The sequence below is a fragment of the Brienomyrus brachyistius genome, chromosome 18 (genome assembly GCF_023856365.1).
Source record: "Brienomyrus brachyistius isolate T26 chromosome 18, BBRACH_0.4, whole genome shotgun sequence".
In the NCBI taxonomy this organism is placed as follows: Eukaryota; Metazoa; Chordata; class Actinopteri; order Osteoglossiformes; family Mormyridae; genus Brienomyrus; species Brienomyrus brachyistius.
This window is the reverse complement of record NC_064550.1, coordinates 10,973,669-10,988,324: the sequence shown is the minus strand read 5'-3', so window position 1 is coordinate 10,988,324 and position 14,656 is coordinate 10,973,669. Positions and strand designations below refer to the sequence as shown.

At 42.2% G+C, this 14,656-nt stretch overlaps 3 protein-coding genes across 7 annotated transcripts in view; all 3 read left to right on the top strand.

Annotated features, from left to right (window-relative positions):
* Nucleotides 1-14,656, top strand: part of LOC125712605 (protocadherin alpha-C2-like) — a 114,007-nt gene that overhangs the window by 69,478 nt on the left and 29,873 nt on the right. The window contains exon 1 of one of the 5 annotated variants that reach the window (XM_048982827.1): nucleotides 7,225-8,641. The exons of 3 other annotated variants lie outside the window; for them this stretch is intronic. In XM_048982827.1, the coding sequence (XP_048838784.1) occupies nucleotides 7,454-8,641 (1,188 nt within the window). In that variant the 5' untranslated portion in view covers nucleotides 7,225-7,453. Of the gene's footprint in view, nucleotides 1-7,224; nucleotides 9,374-14,656 lie in introns of those variants that run through there. One more of the 5 variants, XM_048982826.1, reaches the window with a different exon arrangement.
* On the top strand, nucleotides 1,564-4,111 carry LOC125712610 (protocadherin alpha-3-like). The gene has a single exon (XM_048982850.1). The coding sequence runs from the start codon at nucleotides 1,724-1,726 to the stop codon at nucleotides 4,109-4,111; it is 2,388 nt and encodes a 795-aa protein (XP_048838807.1). The 5' UTR covers nucleotides 1,564-1,723.
* On the top strand, nucleotides 11,266-13,795 carry LOC125712612 (protocadherin alpha-3-like). Its single transcript, XM_048982851.1, has one exon. It carries the CDS (start codon nucleotides 11,408-11,410, stop codon nucleotides 13,793-13,795), a length of 2,388 nt encoding a protein of 795 aa, XP_048838808.1. The 5' UTR covers nucleotides 11,266-11,407.

The window sequence follows — 14,656 nt, the reverse complement described above, 5'->3', positions numbered from 1 at the left end:
GAGACGGGACGGTTGCAACATCTGGCTTCTTCAGTTCAAATCAATATTGTGCAGGATATGTAAAATATAATTAACTACAAGTACTATGGGTACTTGTATTAGCAGACAGATGTACGTTTATAGTATACAAATTTGGTGTAGTCGAAACAGTCTCCGAGTAAATGGGAGGAATGCAAAAAGTGTTGCAACCGTCCACAGTCTCCCCTGCTTATTGACGCACAACATCAGGTAAATAAACTAAATGCAGGCGCATTAACATTTCGCTACTGTTGTGCCGATCAACATTGACCGGGTGGGAAAATTAACTAAATACTACGTTCCCACGGCAGCCTTTCTAGCATAGTGGTTGTTGACATGTCGATTGGTCTCAGAAACAACAAAAATGGATTGTGATTTGGAAATTTACTCGTTAATTGTCAGTTTCTTGAAATATGATATTAACATCTGCATGCGTAGAAAATAATATCGTTTATTCTGCCCGTCAAAAATCTTGGAAGGGATTAATGTAATTAGTATTAGTTTCTTGCTTTGTTGGAGGCTTGTTTGTTGCTTCACACAAAAGCATGGGCCGTCAGTTTTATAAGATTAAAAGTAACAAAAAGTAGTATTGCTGCAATTTATGGCTAACTGCGCTGTTTTTGGCTATATGGATTCTCAACCCAATACGCTATTCACAGTCAAGAATAACTACTTTATGCAACTTATTCTCCGAACTTGTCAGGGTCTGTTCTCATCATAAAAGTATAATCAGAAAGAACCTTTTTGCCAAAATATATTTGTTCTTCAGTAGTGTTCCTTTGTGAATTGTCCGCTATGAGCCGTTTTAACTGACTGAACGCCCAATTTTTTATTGAGACTGGCCCTTAACTTAAAATGTTAATTATTCTTTTGGTGAGAATAAAAATGGTTGTCACGGCATGTTATTGATCGTCAATGAAATGTTACGTTTCTCATTTTGGAAATTAGGTTTAAATTTTTTTGAAGACTGCATTTGGGTGGAATTACTGAAGGCTTTTTATTAAAAGGGCGGTTTCACAAAGTCAGCAGAAGAATAATGGTTTGAATAATTTGCTTTGAAACAGGACAGCAAGGCAGATCAAATTGTCACATTTGTAATGTACTTACCGGGAAGTTCGAATAACTGCAGCATTACCTGATTTGTCAATTTTACTATAAATATTTATATCTGCAACGATAGTAAAAAGACAACATAAATATAACAGTTGGCGATAATGGTCTTTTCAATAAGCAATGGGCGCTTAACAAGTATAGTGTTTTCTGAAAAGAAAAACAATTAATCTGCAATATAAAAACAGGTGCTCTGCATTAAAAAATTAATTTAGTATTTCCATTCCGAGTATAAGAATTTCAATTTCTGCTATTTCTATTAAAATAAACATTTAGAAGATGGATGGATGGATGGATGGATGGATAACCAACCTGATCTTAAACCAGTTAATTGGGGATAACACACGGTGTCGCTGTTGACCGTGAGTTTAATAGCTTTAACGTCTCGTGTCTAGGCCCCACCTTTAATAGGATGCAGAACGGAATGCTCTTTGCTGAAACGATAAGCTGTACGGTAACGTGTTAGAGAAACACTACAGGCCTCGTTTGCGGCCGCCGTTTAATCTATTCTGAAATAGAAGTAGGAATATATCTCTGTATACTGTAATATGTTGGCAGCTCTCACCTCAAAGGATCGGATGTGAAGAACACAGCGATGGAGGATTTTGTTCGTGTGAAATGTGACTGGATATGGTTGCTAACACTCCTTTGTTTATGGGATTCATCCGATGGGCAGGTTGTGTACTCCGTGTCAGAGGAGGTGCAGAAGGGAACCGTGGTTGGAAATATAGCGAAGGATCTGGGACTTAATGTCAATGAACTGGAGTCGCGGATGTTTCAGATTGTGTCGGGTTCCAGCAGAAGATATTTTGAGGTAAATTTGAAAAGTGGCGCATTGTTTGCGAATGAGAGAATCGACCGAGAGGAACTGTGTCCTGGTGCTCTGAAATGCAGTTTATTTTTAGAAGCAATTATTCACAATCCTTTAAATCTTTACCGGGTAGAAATTAATGTGTTAGACATAAATGATAACGCACCTTTTTTCCAACGGAATAAGATCGAGTTAAAAATATCAGAAATTGCTAATCCAGGGGAAAAAATTACTGTTGTTATGGCAGAAGATCCCGATATGGGCAGTAACTCGGTGAAAACATACAAGATAAGCCAGAATGAGCATTTTAGCTTGGATGTACAGAGTGGAGAAGATCGCAGAGTGTCTGCTGTGTTAATGCTTCTGAAAGCACTGGACCGAGAGAAACAGGCCATAATACCGCTAGTAGTTACTGCTGTTGACGGCGGAAAACCTCCCAGGTCGGGAACCCTGCAGATCACCGTGAACGTGATGGATGTGAACGACAACACCCCAGCGTTTAGCAAGCCGATGTATAAGGTTAGACTAAATGAGAATGTTCCATACGGGACGCGGGTCTTAACGCTGAATGCAACCGATCCTGATGAAGGGATGAATGGCCAAATAATTTACTCTATGATTGAGCACCAAAATATAAATTTGGATATTTTTAGTATCGATCCGTATACTGGTCAAATCTCGGTGAAAGGGAAAATTGATTTTGAAGAACATCCTGCCTTTGAAATACACATAGAAGCTACAGATAAAGGCGTCCCACCACTGGGCACACAATGTAAAGTTATTATCGAAGTTATTGATTTGAATGATAATCACCCAGAAATATCAGTCACTCCACTAATGAAAAGTTTAAGGGAAGACGCAACTAATGGAACAGCTGTGGCGCTGATTACAGTTTCAGATAAAGATGGAGGCAAAAACGGAATGGTGAATTGCGATATAGTCGGTTATTTTCCTTTTAAACTGCACACTTCTATAAAGAAATATTTTTCACTCGTGGTCGCCGGACCGCTAGACAGAGAAATTTCTTCTTATTACAACGTCACCATGACAGCTACAGATGAAGGAACTCCGCCTCTGTCCAGCACCAGCGTCATTACTGTGCACGTTTCTGATGTGAACGACAACGCGCCGCGCTTCCCAGAGCCGATGATAAATATCTATGTAAAAGAGAACAATCAGATCGGCACCGTTATATATACCGTGTCTGCGGCTGATCCGGATGAAAACGAAAACGCCCGAGTTTCTTACTCGCTCATTGAAGGCTCTTCAGCCAGTGTTCCGCTTTCTAGTGTAATAAACGTTAATTCGGCCAGTGGGGAGATATACAGCCTAAAGTCTTTTAACTACGAAGAAGTGAAAACGTTTCAGTTTCAAATTCAGGCCACAGACTCTGGTGAGCCTCCTCTAAGCAGCAACGTGACCGTGAAGGTTTTCATCCTGGATGAGAATGACAACAGTCCTGGGATCCTCCTGCCCTATTCGGACCAGGGCTCCGTCAGTACTGAGAGCATTCCCTACTCTGCCGAAGCGGGCTACTTCGTGGCCAAGATCAGAGCTGTAGATGCGGACTCTGGTTATAACGCGCTGCTCTCTTACCACATCGCCGAACCCAAGGGAAGCAACCTGTTTAGAATCGGAACCAGCAGCGGGGAGATACGGACTAAGAGGCGAATGAGTGACAATGACCTGAAGACTCACCCGCTGGTCATTTTGGTTTCTGATGGCGGAGACCCATCCCTGTCAGCCACCGTGTCTATTGATGTCGTGGTTGTTGAAAGTAACAGTGAAATTCAGACCCACTTCAAACAACTGCCGACCAGAGAGGAGAGTTTTTCGGACTTAAACCTGTATTTGCTGATCGCCATCGTGTCAGTGTCGGTGATATTCCTGCTGAGCCTCATCAGTTTGTTAGCCGTGAAATGCCACAGGACGGAGACCAGTTTGAGTAGATACAGCGCTCCGGTGATCACCACACACCCCGACGGGAGCTGGTCTTACTCTAAATCCACCCAGCAGTATGACGTGTGTTTTAGCTCAGACACACTGAAGAGTGACGTAGTGGTTTTCCCGGCGCCGTTCCCGCCTGCAGACGCCGAACTGATCAGTATTAACGGGGCTGATTCTTTGAAACGGAACCAAACTCTGCCGACCCGGGAGAAGGTAAGGCTATAGTGTATCTAAGATTGCCTATAGATATTTTACAATTAGACGTTTTTATTATTTTTTTTCTATTAATTTTAAGTGAAGTTCCTAGATAAGTCTTATTAATTGAAGAGCAAATGTGGAAAGGTTACTCATTCCATCGGATTCATCTTCCGGAAAATTTGTCTCAACTTATTGAATTTTGGAAATTTAATGAATACTGCCTGGGTTACATGACAATTGATCGATTTTGTTTCCCAATACTGTAACATAAAATGAGGAATCCTGACTGTTGGTGAATGGTGGTTTCATCTGAAAAGCAAGTAAATTGACTGAGTTTTGGAAATGTCCTCTTCAGATGTTGTTTTCTTGATACATGGCACTGTTATTTGAATGTGTTGAAAGTCCTTCCGCTTATCCTTCGCATTAACAATGCTAGTCAAGTTCAAGTTCAAGATATTTATTGTCATTGTTCAGTTGCCTGGACAACGAAATTAACTGACAGACCACAAAGATGCAAGAAAAGTGAGAAAGACATTTCAAGATAAAAAAATGATATTAACACAACAGTTAAAATAACTATAAGGAAGGGATCTACACATACTCCCTCCCACTCACCTACCTACTTACTCTTATGGTCACCGTAAGTTCCCAGAGATACCAGTAATGGGGAGGAACGATGTCAGGGATCTGGTGCATTTACAGTTCTGACAGCCCATGGGTAGAAGCTATTCTTTAGTCTGTTGGTTTTGCACCTAATGGATCTGAACCTTTTCCCGGAGGGCAGTTTGATGAATAGGTGATGATTTGGATGGCGATGGTCTTTCATATTCACCCTGGCTCTAGAGAGACATCTAGAGCTGGCAATGGAGTCCAAGGAGGGGAGTGGGCAGCCAATCACCTTCTCTGCTGTACTGGTGACCCTCTGGAGTCTCTTCTCATTGGCTACTGTACACCCAGCGTACCACACGGGGATGGCATGCATCAGCACACTCTCGATTGTGGCTCGGTAGAAGGACACCAGCAGGTCGGTCTGCAGCCTGTTCCATCTCAGGACCCTCAAGCCGCTGGGCTTTCTTCACCAGGGAGGTTGTGTTTGTGGTCCAAGACAGGTCCTCGGAGATGTAAGTCCCAAGGAACTTGAAGGAGGACCCTCTCCACGCAGTCACCTTTTATGTAGGGGGGGGGATCAGCTTTTGCCTTATGGAAATCCATGACTACTTCCTTGGTTTTCCTAGTGTTGAGGGTTAGGTTGTTGTAGTCACACCATTCTGTCAGACGCTGGACCTCATCTCTATAGGCGGTGTCATCATCGTTAGTGATGAGCCCAACCGGGGTGGTGTCATCTGCGAATTTGATAATGGTGTTTGCAAGAATGCGTGGGGATGCAGTCACTGGTGTAGATGGTGAACAGCAGAGGGCTCAGCACACATCCTTGTGGTGAGCCAGTGCTGAGTAACAGGGTGGATGATCTCCGGTTACCAACTTTGACATATTGTTGCCGGTGAGTAAGAAAGTTTTTGATCCTTGCTCATGTAGCAGGGGGGAAGTCCATATTAACCATCTTGGTTATAAGGAAGCTGGTCAACATGGACTTCCCCCCCACTACATATGCATGATCAAAAACTTTCTTATTAGGGATAAGAAACTGGTGACCAGAGGGTCACCAGTACATCAGAGAAGGTGATTGGCTGCCCACTCCCCTCCTTGGATTCCATTGCCTATCAGGGATAAATTACATTAGTATGGTTGCAATTTATGACTTAACTGCACGATTTCCATTTGTATGTTTTCTCAGCCTGTAAGATTTCCATATGCTGGTAATGAGTATCAACAACAAAGAACTACTTTTTTTATATAGTTGAATCTCAGAACATCTCAGGATTGGTTCCCACATGTAAAGCTCAATCCAGTGGGACTTCTTTTGCTGACATGCGTTGCTTCATCAGTACTCTTCCTATTTGCTTTGCCAGAAATCAGAAATTTTAGCTGAGATGATACTTTAAAACAAGCGGTCGACCAAAGAGGAGACATTGGTGCAGTGTGTCACCCGATTTGCTTTGTTGATAATTGGTAAGAATGATTGGGATTTTCACGGCACATGTCATAGATTGTGAAGGAAATGTCATGCTTGTCTTTTTCACGAGTAAATTTGATGCATTTTGAATAGTATATTTGTCTGAACTTACTGAACATTTGTATTAAAAAGCTGTTGCATGAAGCTATCAGAAGACTGATTGTTATTTGGTTTGCTTTGTTTGGAACAGGAGAGGAAGACAGAGAAAATGTATTTTTTTTGTAGCATTGGCCTGGTAAGTTCGAGTAATTACAGTGCAGCCTGAATTGTTAATTTTTATATTCAATTTAACTGTAATTGTTGTCCTAGATAGTAAAAAGAAAACATGAATTTAACATGTAATAATAATAATATTTTAAATAGGCGAATGGGCGCGTAACCGGTATGATGTTTTGTGTAAAGAAAATCACTTATCCTGCAATGTCACAAACCAACAAGCTGTGCAGTTTTTATCAACTGAATGTCTTCATTCCATAAATAAGAACTAAGCCTATTTCTGTGTTCTGTATCAAAACAAACCGTTGGACGAGGGATAGATGGATGGATAAGCAACCTCAGCTAAAACCAGTAAATCAGAGAAAACACACGGTGTCGCTGTTGACCGCGAGTTTAATAGCCGTAACGTCTCGTGTCTTGGCTCCACCTTCAATAGGATGCAGAACGGAATGCTCTTTGCTGAAACGATAAGCTGTACGGTAACGTGTTAGAGAAATCCTACAGGCCTCGTCTGCGGCCGCCGTTTCATCTATTCTGAAATATAAGAAGGCCTGTATCTCTGTATACTGTAATATGTTGGCAGCTCTCACCTCAAAGGATCGGATGTGAAGAACACAGCGATGGAGGATTTTGTTCGTATAAAATGTGCCTGGATATGGTTGCTAACACTCCTTTGTTTATGGGATTCATCCGATGGGATGCAGGTTGTGTACTCCGTGTCAGAGGAGGTGCAGAAGGGAACCGTGGTTGGAAATATAGCGAAGGATCTGGGACTTAATGTCAATGAACTGGAGTCGCGGATGTTTCAGATTGTGTCGGGTTCCAGCAGAAGATATTTTGAGGTAAATTTGAAAAGTGGCACATTGTTTGTGAATGAGAGAATCGACCGAGAGGAACTGTGTCCTGGTGCTCTGAAATGCAGTTTATTTTTAGAAGCAATTATTCACAATCCTTTAAATCTTTACCGCGTAGAAATTAATGTGTTAGACGTAAATGATAACGCACCATATTTTCCACGGAATAAGATCGAGTTAAATATAACAGAAATTGCTAATCCAGGGGAAAAAATTACTGTGCTGATGGCAGATGATCCCGATGTGGGCAGTAACTCGGTGAAAACATACAAGATGAGCCAGAATGAGCATTTTAGCTTGGATGTACAGAGCGGAGGAGATCGGAGAGTGTCTGCTGTGTTAATGCTACTGAAAGCACTAGACCGAGAGAAACAGGCCGTAATACCGCTAGTAGTTACTGCTGTTGACGGCGGAAAACCTCCCAGGTCGGGAACCTTGCAGATCACCGTGAACGTGATGGATGTCAACGACAACACCCCAGCGTTTAGCAAGCCGTTGTATAAGGTTAGATTAAATGAGAATGTTCAATATGGTACATCCATAATAACACTGAATGCGACCGATCCAGATGAAGGATTAAATGGGCAAATAATTTACTCTATGGTTGAACACCAAAATGTAAATTTTGATATTTTTAGTATCGATCCGTATACTGGTCATATCTCGGTGAAAGGTAATTTTGATTATGAAGAACATCCTGCCTTTGAAATACACGTAGAAGCTACGGATAAAGGCGTCCCACCACGCAGTACGCAATGTAAAGTTCTAATCGAAGTTATTGATTTAAATGATAATCACCCAGAAATATCAATCACTCCACTAATGAAAAGTTTAAGGGAAGACGCAACAAATGGAACAGCTGTGGCGCTGATTACAGTTTCGGATAAAGATGGAGGCAGAAACGGAATGGTGAATTGCGATATAGTCGGTTATTTTCCTTTTAAGCTGCAGACTTCAATTAAAAACTATTATTCACTTGTGGTTGCTGGACCGCTGGACAGAGAATCTGCTTCTCATTACAATGTCACTATCACAGCTACAGATGAGGGAACCCCGCCTCTGTCCAGCACCAGCGTCATTACTGTGCACGTTTCTGATGTGAACGACAACGCGCCGCGCTTCCCAGGGCCGATGATAAATATCTATGTAAAAGAGAATAATCAGATCGGCACCGTTATATATACCGTATCTGCGGCTGATCCGGATGAAAACGAAAACGCCCGAGTTTCTTACTCGCTCATTGAAGGCTCTTCAGCCAGTGTTCCGCTTTCTAATGTAATAAACGTTAATTCGGCCAGTGGGGAGATATACAGCCTACAGTCTTTTAACTACGAAGAAATGAAAACGTTTCAGTTTCAAATTCAGGCCTCAGACTCTGGTGAGCCTCCTCTAAGCAGCAACGTGACCGTGAAGGTTTTTATCCTGGATGAGAATGACAACAGTCCTGGGATCCTCCTGCCCTATTCGGACCAGGGCTCCGTCAGTACTGAGAGCATTCCCTACTCTGCCGAAGCGGGCTACTTCGTGGCCAAGATCAGAGCTGTAGATGCGGACTCTGGTTATAATGCGCTGCTCTCTTACCACATCGCCGAACCCAAGGGAAGCAACCTGTTTAGAATCGGAACCAGCAGCGGGGAGATACGGACTAAGAGGCGAATGAGTGACAATGACCTGAAGACTCACCCGCTGGTCATTTTGGTTTCTGATGGCGGAGACCCATCCCTGTCAGCCACCGTGTCTATTGACGTCGTGGTTGTTGAAAGTAACAGTGAAATTCAGACCCACTTCAAACAACTGCCGACCAGAGAGGAGAGTTTTTCGGACTTAAACCTGTATTTGCTGATCGCCATCGTGTCAGTGTCGGTGATATTCCTGCTGAGCCTCATCAGTTTGTTAGCCGTGAAATGTCACAGGACGGACACCAGTTTGAGTAGATACAGCGCTCCGGTGATCACCACACACCCCGACGGGAGCTGGTCTTACTCTAAATCCACCCAGCAGTATGACGTGTGTTTTAGCTCAGACACACTGAAGAGTGACGTAGTGGTTTTCCCCGCACCGTTCCCGCCTGCAGATGCCGAACTGATCAGTATTAACGGCACAGATTCTTTGAAACGGAACCAAACACTGCCCACCCGGGAGAAGGTAAGGCTACAGTGAATCTGTGATTGCCTGTAGGAAATGTCACGTTTAAACTTTCCTTTTCTTTTTTCTCTCATTTTTAAAACCAATTTACTAGTCAAGCATTATTAATTGAAGAACATATTTCCAAAACTAACTAAGTCCTTGGTTTACTTTTTTTCCTGAAATCTTCTCTCGGCTAAATGAATTTTGAAAAAGTAATTATTTTTATTTGTTATAGGTTATTTGTCGACTGAGTGATTTTGTTTTGCAATTCCTCAACACATAATGGGGAAGCCCGATTTTAGGTGATTGGTGGTCTCATCTTAAGAACAACAAAAATGGACTGAATTCTCGAAATTTGCTCTTCGGTTATTATTTTCTTGATTCGTGATACTGATTTGAATGTATTTAGATTAATTTTGTTCATGCTGCACGGTTACAATTTTAGCGGGGAGAAATTTAATTTAAATGACTGCAATTCATGCCTAACTGCACTATTTTCATTTCTATGTATTCTCAACCAGTAATTGCTTATTACACTGGTAATGCATATCAACAGTTAGTAAAAGCGTATTTGTATAGTGGAATCTCAGAACTTGTCAGACATACGCAGATCGGGGGATCGCTGGGTAAAATCTGCCCACCTGACTGACCACCCTCATTGTATTTGCATTTTTGTGCTTAAATCAGACTTTAATTTAAAGAAAAACTCCTTTCATTATGTAGCTGTATCTCTGTGTGCCTGATCAAATACTGATAAAGAATGAGCTCCTAGTGCTGCTATAGCTAACCATGTGCTCTCAGAACCTTAAATGTGTAATTGGTAATTCCACTGCTGCCTGAATTTTAAACAATCCAGAGTTTTAGTGTTCAGGTACCTTAAATGTTCCCTTATTTTCTAGACGCATTATATTTATATTTAGATTAACCTGCCGCTATAAAATGACCTATTATCCCTCCGGGCCGTCCAACTGAATTTTTTTTGCCCCGCCACTGATGTCAGGGTCGGTTCTCTCATGTGAAATTCAGCCCGATGGGACTTTGATGCCAACATGCCTTGGATCTTCAGTAGTGTCCTTTTTACTCTATTGGAAATGAGAAATTATACCTGAGATGATGCTTTAAAATGTGGTGCCTTAATTATCATTAACAATGAGCCTTGGTGCAGTATTTCAACCAGTTGGCTTTGTTGATTGGTAAGAATCACTAAATGGTTCTCATGGCATATTGTTGATTGTCAATGAAATGTTACATTTGGTTCTTATTTGTCAAGTGGATTTCATGCACTTTGAAAAGTACATTTATGTGGAATTACTGAACATGTGTATTTAAAAGCATGAAGCTATCAGAATGATAATTATTGTTCAATGTGCTTTATTAGAAACAGGACAGCAAGTTAGAGAAAATTATTCTATTGCTTTTGGAGCATAACATCGGGCAAGTTCGAGTAACGGCAGTGCAGCCTGAGTTGTCAGTTTTTATATTCAATTTTATTATTGTCCTAGGTAGTAAAAAGAAAATATAAACTTAACAAGTAATAATAATAATATTTTAAATAGGTGAATGGGCACGTAACAAGTATGGTGTTTTGTGTAAAGAAAATAAATTATCCTGCAATGTCACAAACAAACAAGCTCTGCAATTTTTATCAACTGAATGTCTTCATTCCGTAAATAAGAACTAGGCATATTTCTGTGTTCCGTATCAAAACAAACCTACGGACGAGGGATGGATGGATGGATGGATGGATGGATGGATGGAAGGATCACCAGCCTGAGCTTAAACCAGTAAATCAGAGAAAACACACGGTGTCGCTGTTGACCGCGAGTTTAATAGCTTTAACGCTCCAGTCTAGGCCCCACCTTCAATAGGATGCAGAACGGAATGCTCTTTGCTGAAACGATAAGCTGTACGGTAACGTGCTAGAGAAACACTACAGGCCTCGTCTGCGGCCGCCGTTTCATCTATTCTGAAATAAAAGTAGGCCTATTTCTCTGTATACTGTAATATGTTGGCAGCTCTCACCTCAAAGGATCGGATGTGAAGAACACAGCGATGGAGGATTTTGTTCGTGTGAAATGTGACTGGATATGGTTGCTAACACTCCTTTGTTTATGGGATTCATCCGATGGGCAGGTTGTGTACTCCGTGTCAGAGGAGGTGCAGAAGGGAACCGTGGTTGGAAATATAGCGAAGGATCTGGGACTTAATGTCAATGAACTGGAGTCGCGGATGTTTCAGATTGTGTCGGGTTCCAGCAGAAGATATTTTGAGGTAAATTTGAAAAGTGGCGCATTGTTTGTGAATGAGAGAATCGACCGAGAGGAACTGTGTCCTGGTGCTCTGAAATGCAGTTTATTTTTAGAAGCAATTATTCACAATCCTTTAAATCTTTACCGCGTAGAAATTAATGTGTTAGACGTAAATGATAACGCACCTTTTTTTCCACGAAATAAGATCGAGTTAAATATAACAGAAATTGCTAATCCAGGGGAAAAAATCGCTGTTGTTATGGCAGAAGATCCCGATGTGGGTAGTAACTCGGTAAAAACATACAAGATAAGCCAGAATGAGCACTTTAGTTTGGATGCCCAGAGCGGAGGTGACCAGACAGTGGCTGCTGTTTTAATGCTACTGAAAGCACTCGACCGAGAGAAACAGGCCGTAATACCGCTAGTAGTTACTGCTGTTGACGGCGGAAAACCTCCCAGGTCGGGAACCTTGCAGATCACCGTGAACGTGATGGATGTCAACGACAACACCCCAGCGTTTAGCAAGCCGTTGTATAACGTTAGATTAAATGAGAATGTTCCATACAGTACATCCGTAACAACATTGATTGCGACCGATCCGGATGATGGAGTAAACGGCCAAATAATTTACTTAATGGTTCAGCACAAAAGTGTTAACTTGGACGTTTTCAGTATTGATCCCTATACTGGTCAAATCTCGGTGAAAGGGAATATTGATTATGAAGAACATCCTGCCTTTGAAATACACGTGGAAGCTACAGATAAAGGCGTCCCACCACGCAGTACGCAATGTAAAATTCTGATAGAAGTTATTGATTTAAATGACAATCGCCCTGAAATATCAATCAATCCATTAATGGAAAGTTTGAGGGAAGACGCAACAAATGGAACAGCTGTGGCGCTGATTACAGTTTCAGATAAAGATGGAGGCAAAAACGGAATGGTGAATTGCGATATAGTCGGTTATTTTCCTTTTAAGCTGCAGACTTCAATTAAAAACTATTATTCACTTGTGGTTGCTGGACCGCTGGACAGAGAATCTGCTTCTCATTACAATGTCACTATCACAGCTACAGATGAGGGAACTCCGCCTCTGTCCAGCACCAGCGTCATTACTGTGCACGTTTCTGATGTGAACGACAACGCGCCGCTTTTCCCAGAGCCGATGATAAATATCTATGTAAAAGAGAACAATCAAATCGGCACCGTTATATATACTGTGTCTGCGGCTGATCCGGATGAAAACGAAAACGCCCGAGTTTCTTACTCGCTCATTGAAGGCTCTTCTGCCAGTGTTGCGCTTTCTAATGTAATAAACGTTAATTCGGCAAGTGGGGAGATATACAGCCTACAGTCTTTTAACTACGAAGAAATGAAGACGTTTCAGTTTCAAATTCAGGCCACAGACTCTGGTGAGCCTCCTCTAAGCAGCAACGTGACCGTGAAGGTTTTCATCCTGGATGAGAATGACAACAGTCCTGGGATCCTCCTGCCCTATTCGGACCAGGGCTCCGTCAGTACTGAGAGCATTCCCTACTCTGCCGAAGCGGGCTACTTCGTGGCCAAGATCAGAGCTGTAGATGCGGACTCTGGTTATAATGCGCTGCTCTCTTACCACATCGCCGAACCCAAGGGAAGCAACATGTTTAGAATCGGAACCAGCAGCGGGGAGATACGGACTAAGAGGCGAATGAGTGACAATGACCTGAAGACTCACCCGCTGGTCATTTTGGTTTCTGATGGCGGAGACCCATCCCTGTCAGCCACAGTGTCTATTGACGTCGTGGTTGTTGAAAGTAACAGTGAAATTCAGACCCACTTCAAACAACTGCCTACCAGAGAGGAGAGTTTTTCGGACTTAAACCTGTATTTGCTGATCGCCATCGTGTCAGTGTCGGTGATATTCCTGCTGAGCCTCATCAGCTTGTTAGCCGTGAAATGTCACAGGACGGACACCAGTTTGAGTAGATACAGCGCTCCGGTGATCACCACACACCCCGACGGGAGCTGGTCTTACTCTAAATCCACCCAGCAGTATGACGTGTGTTTTAGCTCAGACACACTGAAGAGTGACGTAGTGGTTTTCCCGGCGCCGTTCCCGGCTGCAGATGCCGAACTGATCAGTATTAACGGCACTGATTCTTTGAAACGGAACCAAACACTGCCGACCCGGGAGAAGGTAAACTTGTAATGTCATTACTGTTTTCGTTTCAATGTATACATTCGCCTATTCAGCACCCTTTTCATGATTATTCCTTAGAAGCTGTTTATTATCTATGTGCTAATATGTGTTCATAGCTTGAGCTGTATATTATTGCTTTGAACGGCAGTTTGTTCCCAAATACATGATGGTGTTTTTTTCTCCAGAAAAGTATATCTAAAAACCTGTGGTTGTCTTACATCCGAATAATGGAATTGAAATCTCATTATTACCCTCCTCTTTGCTTGGTGACCGCTTACTTCGAGCATTATCCGCGGAACGATGTAGTTTATTATTATTATTATGATTATTATTATTATAATTAGTAGTAGTAGTAGTAGTAGTAGTAGTAGTCGTCATTTCAATTTTTGGCATTGGTAGTCATTAACCATTAATTAGACATTAACCTAAATCGCTTAAAGTAATTTACATTTCGTACTTTGAATTATAATTAACATTTAGCCTGTATATGAAAATATTTAAATGTGTCATAACACCTTGGCTCTTTAAAAAAAAAAAAAAAAAAAACTTTGTTTTTCCTGGAGGGGGTGGCATGGTGGTGCAGTGGTTGGCACTGTTGCCTCACACCTCTGGGACTCGGGTTCGAGTCTCCGCCTGGGTCACATGTGTGCGGATTTTGCATGTTCTCCCCATGTCGTTTCCTCCGGGTACTCCGGTTTCCCCCCACAGTCCAAAAACATGCTGAGGCTAATTGGAGTCTCTAAATTGCCCATAGGTGTGCATGCGTGAGTGAACGGTGTGTGAGTGTGCTCTGCGATGGGCTGGCCCCCCATCCTGGGTTGTTCCCTGCCTCGTGCCCATTGCTTCCGGGATAGGCTCCGGACCCCCCGC